General features: G+C 27.2%; 1 protein-coding gene across 1 annotated transcript; it reads right to left on the bottom strand.

Annotated features, from left to right (window-relative positions):
• Positions 1–1,730: 1,730 nt before the first annotated feature.
• LOC113385630 (neurexin-3-like) lies at positions 1,731–3,062 on the bottom strand. The gene is made up of 2 exons (XM_026623478.1): positions 2,727–3,062; positions 1,731–1,781 (listed from the first exon to the last, which is right to left on the bottom strand). The coding sequence occupies exons 1-2, from the start codon at positions 3,060–3,062 to the stop codon at positions 1,731–1,733; spliced, it is 387 nt and encodes a 128-aa protein (XP_026479263.1).
• Positions 3,063–20,811: the final 17,749 nt, after the last annotated feature.

The following is a 20,811-nucleotide window of genomic DNA, read 5'->3' as shown; positions in this document are numbered from 1 at the left end:
AATTAGTTGACAATTTATAGCAAAAGAGTTACCCTGATATTTCAATAGACCTATTGTCTAAATTTCGGCCTACAATTTGAGATTTGTATGCATATTCATAGAAACTTTGACCTTTTAAAAATCTGATGAAGGTGCTGTGGAATTGATGATCACTCAATTATTGATAGTAGATTAAATTAACCTGGTAGTAGATTAAAAAATTGTACTCCTAGACTAGTAATTCCCAACGTGGAGCACACGCCCCACAGAAAAATCAGTTTTTAAATTCAAAGGGGGGAGGCAAATTAAAAAATTACACGACTTTAACCCACTTGCTTTGGGTGATTTGAATGTAATTTGTAAATACTGTTAAAAATTCGTTAAATATATTATGATCATTGTTTAGTTCAAGTGAGCACAGGATGCATGTGCAAATCATATAATTTTTCCATATATATTTCCATAGCTAAGGTAAATAAGCATCCCTTTTTAGGTCTAATGCAAACTTTCTCAATATTACGGATTATAGAAAAATTCCAAATTCTGTATGTATTAGTCTGTATATTTATGAATTGCCATCCCTTCCAGACAGCGGTATAATAATTTTTATATTATATTTTTAAATTTATAATTTTTAGAATTCAGTAAGTTGCGAGACTAAGAACATCTTAAGAAAATCAGCTCGCACAAGTTACTCAAACATTTAATAAAATTTATAGCTCTATGTCTATTGTCGCACAGTGCACACAATCGTTTAAAAGTGCAGTAATTAATTTTTTATGAAGTGATAACGGCAAAGGCAGCAGTAAGGTGTAATCGATGCCTTAACGGATAATTTGGATATTTTAGATATTTAATACCGAGATAAAAATTCTTATAGAAAAAATAATATTTATAAATTAAATCTTATATTCATTCGCATTTTTTATACGCTAACACCTACATCATAGGTTCCTATTTGTGTATTTTTATAGCCTTACGCATGCCTATACGTTGCATTCTATACTACACGCCTTACATCTATATTATACGCTATATTTCATCATATACTCTCAAATCCCTACATTGTATACCGAATACACCTAACCTATATCAACTATATATCCTATTACCTATAATTTTCCTTACACGCTACATTAACCCTACCGGGAATCGATCCCGGGTCCGCCGCGTGGCAGGCGACGACTTTAACCACTACACCACCGTAACGCTACAATCAACCGTCTTTTTTCGCGTGTCGTCGCGCCACCTTAGTATTAATTATCTAATAAATTAGAAAATGACCCGCGGAAACAACAGTGCAGTCCTAATAATATTATTAGTGGGGGTAGCCGATAGAGTAGTGGTTAAGGTGCGCGACCGCCACGCGGAAGTCCCGGGTTCAATTCCCGGTATAGACAATAGATAGGTAGAATAATACATAGGGCGTAAGGTAAACCTATATAATATAGGTAAATATATAAATTAAACAGTAATATTTATAAGAAGTAAAAACTATGTAGGTATATAATAAGTTAATGACGGTGTAGGTATCTCATGGTATGATCGATAATAGATATCTGCCTATGATATACAATAATATAGTATAGTAAGATAGGTAATAGGCTATCTATCGTATTATTAGGTTAAGTCTTATAAAGTAGTATTGTAATAAATCTTGAGTACTTTTATATCATAATAAATACCTGTAAGTATTAATGAATACAAATAATACCACAATAAATATAATTAATGTTATTAAAGAATATAAATTATGTACCCAATGATTTCCTCATACTTGTAGAATTTAATTTATAGACTAGCTGTATATAATAGAGTTAATTATATAAGAGGTCAATATATTAGATTTGTGAGTTCTTATCGAAATATATCAATTTTTTTGAACCGGATTTTAAATTTTAGCGTTCCGGCAAAAAAAATATTAGCACAACACCACTGATATACATATACATATACTCGACAAACCTAGTCTCGAAACGTTTGTGAAAATTATTATTTAATAAATTAGTGCAAGAAGAGTGTTGTTTTGTTCATATTTCCAAATTAATATCTATTGATCACTCAGAATACATTTGTTATATACATATACATATATATATATATATATATATATATATATATATATATATATATATATATATGAATGTTCTTTGAGGTCGATACATCAAACAAAAAAAACAAAGATTTATAACATACTTTTTAATTCCAAGCGTTTCGACATACAATTTGATGTCATCATTAGTGGATATATATATATATATATATATATATATATATATATATATTAGGGTGTTTCTTAATATGGACATTTTCAAATTTCCTTGCTCCCAAGGGCTCATATGGTTCCAAATCGATAAAAAACAATACTCTGAAAGTTTTAGCTCTTAATATTGTCTTTTTGATAGAGCGCAATTCAATGAAAATTTTGTATAGAAATATAGAAAACATTTTCAAAAAAATGACACAAATTTTCACTTTTAATTCATTTGTCGCTAAGTTATACTTTAAATTTTTTTTTTAATTTTCAAAATTTTTTCCATGCTATTTCCATACAAAACTTTGATTGAATTGCGCACTATCTAAATGTTAATATTAAGAGCCAAAACTTTCAGAGAATTGTTTATCAATTTGGAACCATTTGAGCCCTTGGGAGCAAGGAAATTTGGAAATGTCCATATTAAGGACCACTCAAATATATATATATATATATATATATATATATATAATACATTTAAAAAATCACTAACCTGAACTTTATGCCAATGCCCATCATGCAAATCTCTGCCCACCGTAATGATCTGCGCTCCTCCTCCCAGATTATACCTCAACCTCAAAGCTCCTTCCACCAACTTAAGTTCGAAAAAATCATAAGTTCCACCATCATCAGTGTACAAAACCAGGCCATTTGGCCTTTCCGTCTTAAATTCTAATTCCAAAGTTCCATTTAAGGCAGCATTCCACTTCCTAAACTGCGAATGGCTAACCGGAGATCCGTCCAGGTTAAAGCCGGTCACATAATTGGTCAACCTGGTCGTCCAGATTATCACCAGGAATCGGACTACGGACGATATTTGTTGATGCATTTTGTAGTCTATTAGTATTTGGCTGTCGGATATGTTTTTTTCTGAAGTGCGTGCCTTCACATTGTTTTCTGTGTTATTTGATAGGTTTATAATTGTTTTTTCGTCAGGTGTTTTCGTGTTTAGGGCTGAAGCATGTTATGAAGGACGATTAAATTGTTTTTGTCTTCATGTAAGCCTCTTATATCTGTATTTTGCGTGCTTCATGTTGTTTCCGATATGGAATGTCGCTCCGTGGTGTTCTGGAAATTAATATATAACATGATATAGATTATACGAATAATTTTGTTTCCGTACAAGAATAATAATTGTTTAAATAAGTAGTTTGTGATGGGTTGATTTTAATATTAAATTACTGAAAATGGTGTAGAGTTTGACAGCGTTGAAATACGAATCAATTACTCATTCTCAAGTGATGAGAAAGAACGTTTCTTCAAATTATATATATTTATTAGAAAACTATATCTGCGAATATAAATCCTTGAAATTTAAATTATTTTAAGAATAACTGATTACTATTTTATAAAATATAATTCACATTATTACTAATAAAGATATGAATTCTACTAAAGGTTATTCTTATAAATAATTTTATTTAGAATGGATTATTTTAAATAAAATTTTGTTTTTTCAAATATTTGCTACACGTATAACACTTATATACATTACATTAAACGATTTAGAAATACAATTTAATTTAATATAAAAAAATGTATATTATTTTTGCAAATATTATTCATATTAATTATTTATAATATGTATGTTACAAATTGATTTTAAATTTTGCAAAGTTCTTGCAAATTCTTGAATTATTAAAATAAAGTTATGTTATAAATTAAAGAGTAGGCCCAAACAATTTCTGAAATCTGTGTAATTAGCAAAAATATTCGCTTTTAAGTTTAAAATCTATACATTTTTCTTAACGTTTAAAATCTATAGTTCTTTTAACCTATATAGAGTTAAAAAAAATTAATTTGAGATGCGTTTCAAATTATTTCAATTTTTTTTGAGATGAATCTGTCCTTTTTCTAACTTGATTACAGAAATAATTTATTAATTACAAAATAAAGATAAATTAATGCGTCCATTAATTTAGGATTAATTGATTATTACTAACGATACTGTTATTGTTTCTTCACATGATTTTAAGAAATTATTCAAACAATGGTAAAACTAAAAATTATATGAATATAATGAAAAATATTTATTACATCTTATTGGGTTAGCTACATTTAATGACATTTCAAGTTCCTTAATCAAATAAAGTCTTCGACAGATTGGAAAAATTTAATCAACTCTGAAACTTTTTAAAAGTTTATCTTCTAGCGATTTATATTGAAGTAGTTTGAAATAATTAAAACCATATGTCGGTGTAAGAGATTTTTATGAGATTTATATGAGAATGAATCAAAACTATGAAATATATTCTGCTAAGATTGGAATAACAGTGATAATAATTATATTGATACTTATGTTTAATATAGAAATTTAAATATATAATAGAAACTTTGGCAAAGCTCTAGATAGGCTGGAATAGATTTTGGTAATATCTTATCATTCAATTTCATAATTCTTCTAAGTAAACAATTATTAATATTATGAGTATAAAAGGAGAATAAAAATCAAAAGGCACTTTTGACAAATTCTTTACATTAATATATTTTTCTGAAAAAAATTGTCATAACATATATAATTAAATTAAATACATTTTATTTTTTTATAATATTTTAGTTAAAAAAATAGTCTCAATTTATTTTCTAATAAAATGATTCATGTATGACTGAGTATAATAATTATTATTGAATACAATGCGATAACCCCGATAAAAATACAAAAGCTCTATCATACATTTGAATCTTAGCACGTATATATTAAATTAATTATAATAAAGCTCAATAATTCTGTATACAAGTCTGTAAAAGTGATTGATAAAATGTAACTAAATTCACAATAAAATAGAATCACGATAGCTGATGTGCACAAAGATGGAAAAGTTGTTAAGTTGGTCAAAACTTTTCAAGTTAATTATAAAAATATAAAGAGTAATTTTAAATGTTTTGGAGGCACGGACTCTACAGATGGTCTATGAAAAATATATGGTCGACAAACGTTTTGAATCATGTTTTTAAAAGAAATGTATAAATCCATCATATTAGTGACCTCAAATAAAAAAATACCTAATACAATAAATAAATTGTTTGTAAGAAAACTTTAGTGGATTTGATTATGAATTTATAGTAATATAGTAAAACAAAAATCACAGTTTTGCAACATGGTTTTCGAAGAAACGTAGCAAAGAAAGAGGGTCTAACGAAGTCGCAAATAAGAAAGCACTATCAATTTGATAAATAAAAAAAACTTTGTTAGATTTGATTATGGAACTAAATGAAAACTACATAGAATCCATTACGCCTACTGCACAACACCATCAGAGGCACAACTAAAAGGATTAGGATGAAACCAGAGGCATTAGTATACATAGAAACTTTGAAAGAAAAGTTTGAAAACAGTATTCATAGGAGGAAAATTGGTGCAGAAATTAAAGTGGATAGTTTTCATGTATTTTGGCCTTGGGGTAGGCCACTAATGATAATGATACTCTGCTTTGTATACATGCATATAGGAGTGGGTTGTTAGAAAATATGGATCTATCTATGTAGGGTAAGGCGGGGGAGAAAGGTCCAATTTCACTTTTAGCATTTATACTGTGAAAGCTAGCCAACTACATCAGACCAAGCAAAATATCAAACAAATGACTATTTAACTAAGCTCAGTAAATTTCCCAGCTGATAGCTCTTAGGAATGAGCTATGCTTCTTCTTATCTCATAGGCGGCGTAAAAAAAGAATAGCCAAGGGGCACAAAAATAAACCATTTTATTTTTAAATTTAAAAAGGTTTTGCGGAATAAATGCTACATTTATTTAACCAGTGCGATGAAGTTTAATTATTAGATTAAACAACCAAATTAAAAGTTAAAATCTACCTTGTTATACATGATCAACAAACACTTGATAATTTTTTTTACTATCAAAAAAGTCATAGGTATTTCTATTTATCAATATCAGATTAATTTGTTTTGTAAAATTTTCAGAAATAAAGAACAACTTCTCTCTGTTTGAAATACAATTTTCATTGGCATATTTTTACAAATAGCACACTCCATACAACCTTCGTATAAAACTTTGATAGAAGAAATCATCATTAGAGTTGAAATAACCAATAATTTATTTCCTATAACATAGGTTTTTCTAACTTAATTTTCTTTTCCATTTACTACTTTCTTATTGTTTACACCTTTGTTAGTATTAGGGTTCAGCTGATCCTTTTCACTCCACCCACATGTAAGCTTTTATAGAGATGCATAAAGAGAGACTGTTGAATCTAATTTAAAAATAATCTTAATATAAGAGCTCAAAACCAAAAAAACTACCAACGCAAAAAAAACTTTTGTTACGAGTTTTGATACATTGCCGTTTATTTCCTGACATGGGTAACCAACCCATCTTTTGTCCCCTACTTTAAAATAGTATTATTAAAAATGCCACATGTTACTTGTTTTTTGAGATATTGTTGGTGAACCTTTCTACTCCCGGATCTTTAATACATGTTATGCATAATATTTGTTCATGAATCATTTCAGTGTACAAATTTACATCTCTACCTCAAAAGGGTTGCTAGCCGTTCTGCGACCAAACAAATTTCTATTTATATTTCAAAACCCTGCCTCACGAATGAGAGAAAGGGACTAATTTTGTATCCTATGATTAATAAATGTCAATAGACATTTGCAAAAAAGTTCTCCGTCTTTCTATTTATAAACTGAGTTTTGGCTTTCGGAACCGAGATTCGGTCGGTTTGACTTAATTACAAGTTTAGCAAAGTTAACATATGCCACGGGCTAGACGTCTGACTGAAATATGTGATTACAGTATAATTTCGTTAACTAAATGTTTGCAATTACATAGTGCTAGACTGCAAATAGAAATTTGTTTAATGGGCGACACGAACGAGTGAATGTAATTACATGAATTTGGAAATTTCTGCTAAAGTTGTAATTGGAAATTTGCAGAGTAACTTGAAATTTGTAATCAACAACAAAAAAATGTAAGAGAAATACTAAAAAGTCAAATTTACTACAAATACTAGTTTGCACTCAAAAGAAATAAACTGTCGTTTATTTATACATATACACACATGTATATAAGTATATGTATATATGTGTATATGTTTTATCATAGGTCATTATTTTTATCAACATGGCTATTATTGGAGACATCTCAGTGAATAAACTCGATTTCGCATATAATGTGGTATTATGTTACATGGAATACATCGATTGTTTTGTATAGAATTCCAACATGTTGAAACTGATATTTTAATGCATTTAATATACTCATGTTTGATATACATCAGATGCACAAAAATATATAATGTACACGAATATGTGTTAACATAATTCACATGAAGTGCGCTTAATTATTTTATCCAATAGTGTATAATGTTTCATAAATAATTTAATATCATTAGTTTATTCATATTATGTTTTTGCATTCGCGTATAATTTATTATCTAAATAGAACTCATGATGTTGTGAAACATACATTAAATAAAGATAATATTACTAAAAATTTCGGAATTACGAAATATTTTTCGCATGTTTTATTCATATAAATGTACAATTACGAACTTGCGGAGCACATCGAAATGGCTCATAGTTGATTCCTCTTAGCTCAAACCAGAGATTATGTTTAAACAAGGAACAAGTTATTTTCTTTGAAATTAGTTGAATTAATATTTTGTAATTAAATTAAAAAGTTGCTTCCATACCTACTACATAAGTATCAAACCGCCGCCGTCCTTAAGATTTAGGTTAAGGGTTTTCATTGATGTAACTAAATACGTCAAATTATCGATTGACTTTTGCATAATCTGATTTGCAAGATTATTCCATTGTACAGATGTGCACACACATAGTTCATGAATTGGCTTGCAGAAAAAGCAAAAATATTATAATGTGAAGATATACAGTTTTTAGGAGAGAACTAGGTACCATACAAATCTATGGCAAAGCTGTAAATTTTCATATAGTTTTAGGAATCTCACTCGTTTTGCTAGGATCTTGGATAAGATAGAATCTAGGAATGTTTGGATTTTGCTTCGTAATTTAAGAATTAATGGAATAATAAAAACGCGGCAAAAATAAATAGAAGCCTTGAAAATCCAAGCGTTTAATTTAATTTAAATAAAATCAATTTCATATTAGGGTTGCAATGACTTAATATGCTTCAGGAACAATTTTATCTGTCATGCATTGCAGTGGGTAAACCATATATTTAATTTGTGTTAGCTAGTTCTTTCACTTGTATGCCACAAACTTTTGCATTGACCATCAGTTAAGTTAGTTATACTAAAAACCTCTAGATATTTTTTTATGGTTATATATATATATATATATATATATATATATATATATATATATATATGAAAGAACAAATATATGTATTAATCTCATATTCCCAAAATATAAAAATGGCTGTTTAATAAGAGTTGCTATTCTCATTATAATATTTTTCAAATAAATTATACTAGGTATATAAAGTTTGTTTCATTAGCATTTTTTAAATCTGCGGCTTACCTTTTTTTTGCAAAAGCATAATTTTTGTTAGTTAAAGTTATAACCGTGCAATATATTTATCTTAGTGTTGAATTATTCGTACGACCTAGTTGGCAAATGAGCTCCTCACAATCTAAGCCTACGAATACAGAACAGGTAAGCATACCAAATGTACACATTGCAAGGTATGCTAATTAGTAATATATAGAAATCCTCTTCGCGTTATTCAACATCTTACTATATACGCCATTATAATAAAAAGCTTTCTATAGGCTACTTTATCTTAATGGTTTTATTCTAAATAAGTATATCATCGGATGATTATATTTGAAGTGCGTGGGAAGCTTTGATGTTCCCATTTTAGACAGAGATAATCAGGAGTCTGTTGTATCCTTATTTGCAAATTGAATAAAATAAACTTTTTGCAAACAGATGCATTTGATAGAAGTATATTTGATATGGATTCATGTTGACAATTATTTCTACAAACTAGAACTTTGCGTGTTAGTGATAATGTCTTGAAGTTAAAATACTTCAGAATAGAGGAAAAATTATAACAATATAGGTAATATCAGGATTTTAAAATATTAAGTATAAAGTTTATTTTAATAATATTTATAGAACCTTGTAAATGCAATATACGTCTAACATCTAACAATAACGTGAAATAAATGCTAATATTAATTATCTGATTTTAAAAATGTTTTATTAATAATTGTATATGTAACATTTTAATCCAATAATGAACTAATTGACTGTGGTTCTCATTTTAAGAAAGAATCTCATTGATGATACTGATAGTAAAACGAATTTAAATAATGTATATAAAAATATGCATTAATTTGTACCTAAAGTACTTGAAAAAAATAATTACATAAATTTTAAAATTTACTTAGACTATAACTTAGAAATCTTCACATAATTATTTCCTCTTACTCTCCAATAAAATAAAGAATTATATTAAAGAAGTAAGAATTAGGATTTTTTTGTAAATAATTTTATTGAACTATATTATAATTAAAACCTCTAAAAATGCTATAAAATGTATCATTTTTAGTTTTTGAATATAAATTTATTCGAGCATTTTCATATCCACTTTTGTTTGGTTTAAAATGTACAAGGCGTCTCCACCGCATCTATATTCCGCTTGGAAAAATATTACCGATTCAGATAGTTCAAAAGTTTTGATGTTTGAAATTGTGAATATATTTTTTGTTTTGTAAAAAGTCTAGAATATTTGAGTATGTACAATCAGTTTAAAACACGCGAATGTGTATTTGTCGAAATATATTGCACAATAAATTGTAGAGGCAGTCAAACACTTTAATTAATTTTGATAATATTGAAATAAAATTCGTAATCATAAATACTTATTACGTAACTATATATATATATATATATATATATATATAAATATTATAATCTCCTAATAATATATAAAATAATTCAACAATATTATAAGTTTGATATATTTTATGTTTTAGTTGTAAAAACGTAAGCAGATTCAAGATCATATGAATAATAAATGAAATTGAATGAATAATGGGCATTGAGTTATTATGTTATGACTATTATAAAGTCTTGAATTCAAATATATAATTTTTCAAGAATTATTTACTCATAAAACTATTTTACAATTATGGTCTAAAAATGCGCACATTTGGCAATATTTAATTTTGAATATGATATTTAAAACAAATATTGTACATAAACTCTATAGAGTTATCTTTGAGCAAACACACATATACATATGTAGTATGTGTTGGCGGGTGTGCGTGGGCATATATACATTAATCATACTCATGTTTATATATACCTATATATGTATATATATATATATATATATATATATATATATATATATATATTCACGATTTTAATACTTCGGTAAAATTGAGTTGAATTATATTTCCAGAATCTACGAAAGCTTTTCAATATTATATATGTTGTGGAGATTATGCAGTATTATATATTGCATAATCTAATTTAAAAAAAAAGATTTTTTTGTGTATAGTGGATTGTATGTATAATGTTTCATACGTTTAAGAAAATAACCCTTACCCATAGTCAAAAAGTATTCATATATAAAAATGCATATATAATATTCTCTTGATAAGTTGCGGTAAATACTCTAGTTATGAAACGTATATGCAATATGTTACGCCCACTTCAATTTGCATATTTTGAAATTTGCATCTGCTACATTTTCACACCAATACTGTGCTCTTACCTTATAGCTATCACACAGTTTTTCATAACGAAAGAAGGTTTATATCAATAATTTAAACAAAGATTATAAAAACATTCACTTATAATTTGATACTAGTCCCGCCGAGTTAGTGTAACATACTGAATCAATAGTTGTAAATTCAATGCCAGAACTCGCCGCGTTTCGAATTCGGTATAATCTCAACAAAATACACGAATGCATACACATTCATCATATTTGACTTAAGACATTTGCACAGTTATTGTCCCTGACTAAAAATAAGTTATGGCTGGCAGTTGATACCAATTATAGTGTTCTCAATAAACATGCAACTTACTTAAAATACACACACACATTTTACAACTCCACGCGAAATTACGTGACCGTGAACGGTTATAAAAAAATCACTACGTGGAATAAAGGATTGCTTACCTTCATTTCGGGAACTATTCACAACTTTTTTCACCCCAATTAAAAACTATTAACCATTGAGCATGTATGCTGCAAATGTTGGTGTATCACAGACAATAGTACTACTGCAGATACCGAGGTTCACACATCACTTCACTTGCACGAATTAACCAAACATCCCTGACTTTTATGCGATTATTCGTACGTTTTATGTAAATTTAAATATTCGTTTTTAATTTGCACAAGAGCTTACGAGTAATTACGAACCCGCTGTGTATGACTAGCGGGCAACACTTCTTCCAGAACTGCATGAAGTATTGCGGACAAGATGGCGTCCTTGGCGTTTTTCACAGACGCGTGGGTTTATTGAATTTTAGAAAGGGACGGACAGAGTGCGGCGCCCACGTGCGGCGGAAAGAGAAGGGTGCATAACGTAATGTAAAGCTACGTTCTCGTAGCACGGCATCGCACACGTAGCATGGCTACGTGTTTTATGACGTCATTTGCCGATTGCTTTTTCGCCGGTGAAATGGAAAATAATGCAAAATAGTTGGCTCTTTTTGGAAAATATTTTTGTTAATATTTTGTATAAAGGACATTTTATAATATTTTTATTGTTTCAGCTGAATTTGCATAATCGGACAAGCTTTTTTATATTTAATTTTTAATTGACTTCATCAGATTCAAATAATTTTTACATTTTTTATTTTAATAATTTTAAATGCCTTTTAGGGGGGTATTCTATTGTAGAGGCATAAATTTTATGCAATTTTTGAGTATTCTAGAAGAATTCTCGTGACCAAACAGCTATATCTCCGAGAAGACTTTAAATTTAAAAAAATTCTCTTGCACAAATATTCTTAAACAGTTACTTTTTAAGGCGCTAAGTACATTTTAATTATGTTCGGTTCTTTCAATTCTTTTATACATAGATCTTATAATTTATACATAATGAAGTCCATACTTTTATACTTTAACTATACTTTTGAAAAACTTGTGTGTACTGTAATTACTGGTTAAATGAAGAATGAAAATATAAATATTAAATTTGTTTTAAAAACGACATATAAAAAGTAAATTTGTTTCTTCATATGTTAAGCACTTGATGTATAAACGCATTGCTAAGTTTAAGTTGCTAGACTGATATTAAACTTATGTCATATTAAATTATTTGAGAGATTGACTATGTACACTCTATGTATACCGATTTATTAAATTATAACATACAAATTGACTATTGAAAACTCTGCAGCTTTTAAATATAAACTAAACATAAAATTTAAAAATTTCCTATAATCAATATTGATGCATATGCTACTACTCCATATTTAATATTTCTTTGTAAGAGTACATAGATTTGTAACAAAAATAAATACGTGTAAGACCAATAATCCGTTTCCTTTTGCAATTAAAGCATACATTTATAGTAGATAACGCAAATAATTCAAAGAAAGAATTTTCTTATGAAAATATATATTAAAAATTTCTAATATACACGTGCGTCCGATGTTCATTTAATAGTAAATAATATTAAAATTTATGAAATATTCCAAGATAATTCTTTTAAACTAGAATAATATTAAAATAATTCAAAAGAAATCTTAACAGTTAAACTATAAAAAATTACTTTCTTGAAAATTCTAGACAGGAATGTCTTATTCATATGCTCGAAATCGAATAGTATGTAGTATGTATCGAAAGTATAGAGTCAACGAATACATTTAATTTGTATTTTTGGTATTTAAATTGTTTACATAATCTTAACTTATCATTTCTTCACTTTGTATTTTTAAACCAACATTATTCAGATATAAGTTTAAAAAAACTTCCGAAGAATTCGAATTTTAAACCTCTATTTTTGTCACAAACCATCTATTGAATTTTTAAATTTTAAGTATTTTTGAGGATGTTGAAAATAAACTAAGTTTGAAAAATTTTGCTTGCAAATCCAAAAAAATTCAATAAGCATTCACAAAAATCAATATTGAAGTAAGTATGCAATTTATTGATCTAAACAAAATATAGATAATTCGATATCATGACTCAATGCACAAAAATATGTTAAAATGATTTTTAAGAAACATAATAATAGGAATATACCATATAGTTTACAGATGGTAAATGGTAGATCATGTAGTTTATATGAGAGTAACTATATTTACTTTTAGTTTTCATTATTTATAATTATTTATAACTATTTATTTATTACGTGTAACTTAAAATAGTTCATCAATTTACTTGTTTTAACCATTTATTAATTTCACGGCACCGGCACGACAAATTACCGGTTTGTGGAGAAGAATCCGGCGAGTGTGAACGTACCAATACCTTGGCACACATAAGCCGCTTATCAGTGCTGCGATTTGAAAATTTTATGTTCGTTATCATTACATTGATTTTGATATGATTTTTCTGCATTATCATAAATTTTATTTGATTTTCTTACCATAAATCATTAGTGTCTATGTTAAATTTGGTATAGCATTTTACTTTGAAACATATTTGTTTACTTATGGTTAAAAGAAATTTCTTAATGTTATAGCAATCCTTGAATAATATTTTGGTAATTATCATGCTGCTAATACCGATTTTCTGATATCTATACAGAAATTGTGTTTAGGTAATTATTTGCGGTTCAAAACTCCATTAGTAGCTTTATATGGTAATTTTTTATTTAATGGCTATATGGAAAAAACACATTTGATTTGAGTGTTATTTCTTATCTAAAATCGATATTCAAATTAGTTTCTGTTTCTAATTTCATCAAAACTTCAAGATTCAAGAAATTTAAGAATGCAAAAAAATCCTACATTTCAAATGTTCCAAAAAAATTTAAGGAATATGAAAATTAGTATAAATGATCCCGTATGATTGAATTACAGTTTATACGATTACTTTTATTTAGAGTTTTGGCGTAACATAGGATTAGTAGAAAATACTTCGGAAATGTCCTAATAGATGGCACGACGGTATGAACGATTACTGTACTATTGATAGTTAAATGTATTTATATTGATATTTAATCAATCACGTAGAAATTTTGCTATGCATTAAATTCAATTTCGTACTATATTACGTAATTTTCTATTATCATTTGAATATATTCAATGTATGTGAAATATTTACTATTAAATATATAAAATACGTTTGATTCACACACATTATATAGAATAAAATTTGAAGTAATTATCTTAAATTAAGGATCTTGGTATCAGAAAATTCTTTGATTCATTTGAACAGCAAGGAGATCTTATTATTTTATTAGCTATTATGAAGTAACTTGTACTTCTTAGCTTCATTAGAGTCAAACACAATGGTTTCTCTTTGGTTCTTTTCTTTTGAGAATTTAATCTTTTTTTGGGGTATAATGATTTCTTTAAAAAACATAATCACCTACCAATGTTTATATATATTTTTTAATTATCCTACTATTTACAATCATAACAGTTTCCTATTCGATAAAATTTTGAATGAATTTTGGTTGTTTAAGAAATTAATTTTCTCAGTAAAGTAAAAATTTAATTTCCATATTTACATATGCTAATCTTTCCTTTTTTGTTCTTTTATTTGAATGGCAAACTGAACTATTCTTAATATAATTTATACTTCTTAGTATAAATTATATAATATAATTTGTACTTCTTAACTTTATTAGAGACCAACACAGAGGTTTCTCTATCGTCCTTTTTCTTCGAGATCATATAAGATATGTTGGTAAATTGTAAGTAGGTATATTTTAGCAACGCTAAAGTTAAATGTATACAAATATTCGAGTAAAAACTAATATTACTACTACTCGATGCCAGGTTGTATGAGGAGTGGGACTATTTTTATTATTATATATCAATATGCAGCAATCTGAGCGAACAACTTTCTATTAGGAATTTTTGATTTCAAACTTGAAATCCTTTAGCTGCAGGACTAAGACTGTTATCACTACAATAAAAACACCATACAATTCATTTTTTAATCTTACTATTAGAACTAGTGGCGCATGGCTTCGTGCCTTGAGGCAAATTGCTGGAATTTTTCGTACCAAAAATTATAGTTTTTTAAAAAAAATCCATTTTTTGGGAACTTTGAAAAAAATAGTATTTTTAGATTATCAAAATTTTAGAAAAAAAATGACAGTTTTGAAAAATTTGACTTTTTAATATATTCAAGTATTTTGAAAATTTTGACCTATTTTTTAAAACATTTTAAAGATTTTTTTGCGATTACTATAACTCATTCTACGGGAAGTTAAATAGAATTTATTATCCTTTCTTAACCACAAAAATAAAATATAGATTCCGATTTGCATAAAAATGTTGCGTTTTGAATTCAATCTGCTGGCAAAAATTAAATCTAGATAATTTGCTTAATCTTCATGATATATGAAGTCATTTTTGATATCTTTTAAAAAGTTTATAAATTTCAAAGACTATCCAAAGTATACGAAACTTTACAGAATTTAATCAAATGATTTTTAAATTATTGATTTCAAAATTAATCACACGTTTAAAAAAAAAAACGTAATGTAAAAATTGTAATGCAAAAACATCACCTTTTTGGATATTAAAATCCTATTTTGTGTTTACGATTGTTTACAGTTTGATTTAGTCTTAATCAGAAATCAAAGAACAATATATTGTCATCACATGCCGATTATTATAAATGATCAGTTGTTTGAGTTTGAGTTGTTTTATAAATGATCGAGTTTTTTATTAATTAGTGACGAGTTTATTATTAATTAGTGAATTTATACAACATAAAAAAGTATAAAACTAGTGGGGCATGACATCATGCCTTAATATAATATGAGGAATTTTAGATGCTTTCAAATAAATTATTATAAATACTGTGACTTTTATTATTCCTATTTAATAGACAAAATATATGAGCTTGTAAATTGGACAACAAGGTAGCTATTTACAGAAAAAGTTAAAAAAACATAACTTAATCTAGCGGAATAAGAATAAAGGGCCTTATCTCATATTCCGAACATTATATAATTGCAAAGTTTTAATTATTTATTTCAAGTATATAAGTAACCTTTAGAATTCTAGCTAGAATTAAAATTATAATCCGATAAAATCCAAAATATTTTTTCCTGAAATAAAATAAATTTTTTAATGTTGTGATTAAAATAATCTTTTATTCCCCAAAAACTTTTATCTCTTTCATACACAGGCACATTCATTTGTTCTAAAGTATGCCAAATGTCTAGGAGGTCCTTGAAATGTAAAAATCTGCCAAAATTTTCATTTCCTATTTTTGCCGATTACTATAACTTACCCTAACAGAAGTTAATTAACAATTTATAGTTTTAAAATAAATATAAATTGAGCATACAGAAAAATAATAAACTATGATGTCTATTATATCTGGTAGTAAACGTGATGTTGCCAAACAATTTGTTACATCCGAATTCCATTACAGTTACATATAAAGCATATTGTAATCTCCCTTGTTGAATTTACAATTCGTAGCGATTCGTTCGTCCCACTTGTTCGACAGAATCTGCTTGCCGTCAATTAAAAGCTGAACAGCAGAATTCATCAATCCTATTTTCAAGTACAGTCGTTTAAACAATTCATTTCTATTGAATAACAGATATTTAGTATTGATTTTATTTTATAAAAATATTTATAAATATTTTGTATATTCTTTTTGATAATATCATTATTTATTCGAGATATTGAATTTATTATCATCCAACCGCTGGTCCAGATGAATTTATTAAAATTTCTTATAAAATTATAAAGAGGTCAAAGACTCATAATACTAGTTTCTAAAACTTTTTGATATTTAAGTATATATATGTTTCTATCTCAATTTTGTCAAATCTCGAAATTTTACTTGCACATGAGATGCAAATTGAGAACAATATCGATTATGGATTTTAAATATCAGCAAGCTACAACTTTTTGTAATGATTTTACAATTTCATATTTTTATCAATATTATAAATAAAGAGATAGCTCTTCTGCAATATTACCTATAAGTTGTCAATTTTTTTTTATGAAAATATTTTTAAAACTAAGCGTAAGTGGCATTTTTAAAGCAGGTTGCATGAACTATTCAATATGGGTATGTAATTAATACAACTTAATCTATAATAATAATTATGATATTTCAACTTACAAAATTGTGACTATATATTGTAGAAGTTTCAACGCGGACCATTATTCTAATCTTTAATCAATTTTTCAATTTGAATCTATTATTGTAGGCCCGTAGTATTTTATGATGTTCTTTTAGACCATGTACTCTACCATCATAAAAAGTTTATTCGAAATCGTCACAAAAATTCAACAATCAATTACGAAGAAATAGCCCGACTGATTTTTACGAAAAGCTAATTAGTACGATTCCCAATATCTATTTATCGGTCGGTTTAGGTTGATTAGTTTATTTTCAAAATTAGGCTTAAAACAACTAACAAACAATCGGCTCATCAACTAACAAACAATCAGGGCCAATAAACCAGAGTTTTTATTGTTTCAAATGGATTTAAAAAGTTTGAAATCGGTTCAGCAAATTTTAAGAGATTGTCGATAAAACATCAAACTTTGGCTCACATACACGCGTTACCATATCTTTCCCTATTTTGATGTCAAACAATTAAGAATGACCTGAAACTTCGAAAGACACTAAAATGAGCAAATTGGAGTTTTTGGCGGTAACATAATAAACGTCTAAAAGAAAATTTTATCAACTTCCGTAGGAAAAATTAGAGTAAATTTTTTATATATCATTATGTTTTAGGCCTTTCTGAACATTTTGGCATACCTTATGTGTGTGTGTATGGTGCGTGCACGGATACAAATTTTCGTCGACGATTTTGACAACACTAATCAACCGATCTGAATAACTCAAAAAACATTCGATTCGTATTGATGAAGACACGTGCTGATTAGTTTTTAGCAAAGGCAGGTCTAGCCGTTTAGAAAATACGGGGCGAAAAGAAAAAATTGGAGAATTCGTTTTTGAGAATACGGAGTATCCGATTTGAATAATTCAAAACATTTTATTTGTATGGACAATACGAAGTACCGTTAAAATTTTTGCAAATGTAGGCCTAGTGGTTTCAGATTTCGAGTAAAAAGAGTATAAAAACGCCATGCACATCAAATTATGATATATTTTATATAGATTTTTATAAGTATGAGTTTTGTTTATATTTCTATGCGTTCCGTACCAATGTTTATCCGTTAGACTACGATGCGGCGCATACGCGCTTCGATATATTCTCTAAAACAGACACGCAGCACGATTGCTATGACAAAGTTTTTAGAAAAAAAGTAAAAAATAATTCGAAAAATAAGAAAAAAATCATTTTTTTTCAAAAGTCGATTGTTTTCAAAAATTCCAAAATTCTCAGAAATCTTATTATTTTTAATGTTTTCAAAAAAAAAGTTATTTAAAATTTTAAATTTCAGTACGGAAAGTTTCAGCAATTTTCCTTAAGGCACGATGCCATGTATCACTAGTTGCATTGCATTTGACGACATTTTGTCAATTTTTTTTATTTCATTCTTGCCCTTTGGAAAATTAAAGCTTAAAATTTTTAAAATAATATTCTTGAATTAATAATTCAAGAAATTGCTTGAATTATTAGTTATTTCTTTAATTAAGTCTTAAGATTTATTAAATAAGTACTAAACGTTTCTAAATAATGATGCATCACGAATGTTTAAGTACAGAAAGTTTTTAATAAAATCCACTAAAACGTTTCGCACATATACAGGTGTGTTGCAATAATGTAATGACTTTTCTCTGATTTTTTTTTTCAAAAGGAATAAAACTAACAAAAGTAAGCTTTTATGCGCTCGCATTAAAATTGTACCTTTACGAGTTTTAAACTAGAAGTCTACATCAGATAAAATTTTAATGAAGTCGAACTTTTATAAAGTCTTATGGCGGCAATAGCTCCTTTATGTGGTAACTTCGGCAGCTCAGCAAATCATTATAATAATGTAAAAGGCAAAAGACCCGTACAAAAGGTCATGGTGATGGTAATTATGAAGTAATATCTTCTCAATAGTTGTAAATTCAATGGAAAATTTGATGAAAGCGAAGTCAAACAGTTAGATTTATCTTAGATATTCATAATTGACTAATTAATGCTTTCATAGAAAGATTACAAAGAAAATACAATATGAACAAATTCTAACTAGAAATAAATGCCTTTCAAAATTATTACCTTAAAATATTTTGTTTCACGGTTTAGAAATACTTATAATGATAAACACTATTTAATTTTGATGAACATTATTGTTATTGTTTATGATAATGAAAATAATAATTCTATATAGTAAGTTCTTCTCTAAATCAAAGAAAATAAATATTAACATATTACTTTTTGAGACATTTTACGCATTTTCCAGAGCAAATTCTTGTATGTAATGTATGTATCAAATATGTGAGTTTGGATATAAATTTTCATGAATAAATAATTCCAAGTTTAAATTAAAATTAACGATTCTTAAGTAAAGTTTTTAATTAACTATTCCACGCTTAATATGTAACATAAGAAATATTTTAACAAGCTATAATTATCAGTATACTTGTTCTATTTTTTTTATTAATGTTTAAAGATTGCTATAACTGCTTTAATAAATAAAAAGCATTTTTGTTACTTAATTTATTACAAATCATAACGCTATGATGTAGGGCAGAGCATCCTTTTATCTCCACCCACACGTAAACTTGTAAACTTGTATAACTATTGAATCTAATCTAAAAATAATTGAATAACGTATACTTAACAATTATATTCAGGCATCATAAACTAAATAAAGTTGCTCAAAACTGAAAAAAAACTAATAACAAAAATACCTTTGTTATAAATACTAACACATAGTCGTTCACCTTCTGACATGTTTTGCTCTCTACTTCGAAATAGAATCATTAAAAACAATTAAGTAAAATACTTGCACTATATATCTTGGTGGTGCACCTTTTACCCCCGAACTTTCAATCGCCACTATACCCTATTTATAGTTTCAACTTCCCGATGGACAAGCATGTTTTTGTCAGTAAATTTTATCAGTGAATTCAAAATTTTTGTCCACGGGTTTTCAAAAAATGCTAAACCGATTTTAAAGATTTGGAAAACGGTGGAATAATATCATTTGAAAATTGTCTTAAAATTTTTAATAATGAAGCCTACGCATGCCCTTTGACAAAAATCATAAGTATTTAAAATTAATTTATAAGAATTTTTTCTAGTTGCCACACTATATTTAATAGAAGTTATAGATTTTTAAATTCGAATACTATTTTTAATTTGAACAAAAATAAATTAGCTGTGATCAGTTAAGCAGGGCTAGAAAAACTTTATTGTCAATAGTTATTAGTCAATAATTTAATTTATCCACTATCAGAAAATAAAGACCAGTTGTGACGTTTCTTTGCAATTAATTGTTGATTTTTCTAAGATTTTAATCAATGATGATATTGTTAACGGTCTTAAATAAAGTAGACCAGTGTCTCAAATAATGTAGACCATTCAATATTAGGTACAATTTTA

Source organism: Ctenocephalides felis, unplaced genomic scaffold, assembly GCF_003426905.1.
Source record: "Ctenocephalides felis isolate EL2017-DRISC unplaced genomic scaffold, ASM342690v1 CF-g0.4_SCAFFOLD_03571, whole genome shotgun sequence".
Classification (NCBI taxonomy): Eukaryota; Metazoa; Arthropoda; class Insecta; order Siphonaptera; family Pulicidae; genus Ctenocephalides; species Ctenocephalides felis.
The sequence above is the reverse complement of the archived record's forward strand: the minus strand, read 5'-3'. Positions and strand labels throughout refer to the sequence as shown.

Excerpts from the sequence above, each read along its gene's own strand:
- LOC113385630 (XM_026623478.1), bottom strand. The coding sequence starts at position 3,062 with ATGCATCAACAAATATCGTCCGTAGTCCGATTCCTGGTGATAATCTGG. Across the intron at positions 1,782-2,726 it reads GGCATTGGCATAAAGTTCAG|CTAGTCTATAAATTAAATTC; the intron begins GTTAGTGATTTT and ends TATTATATACAG.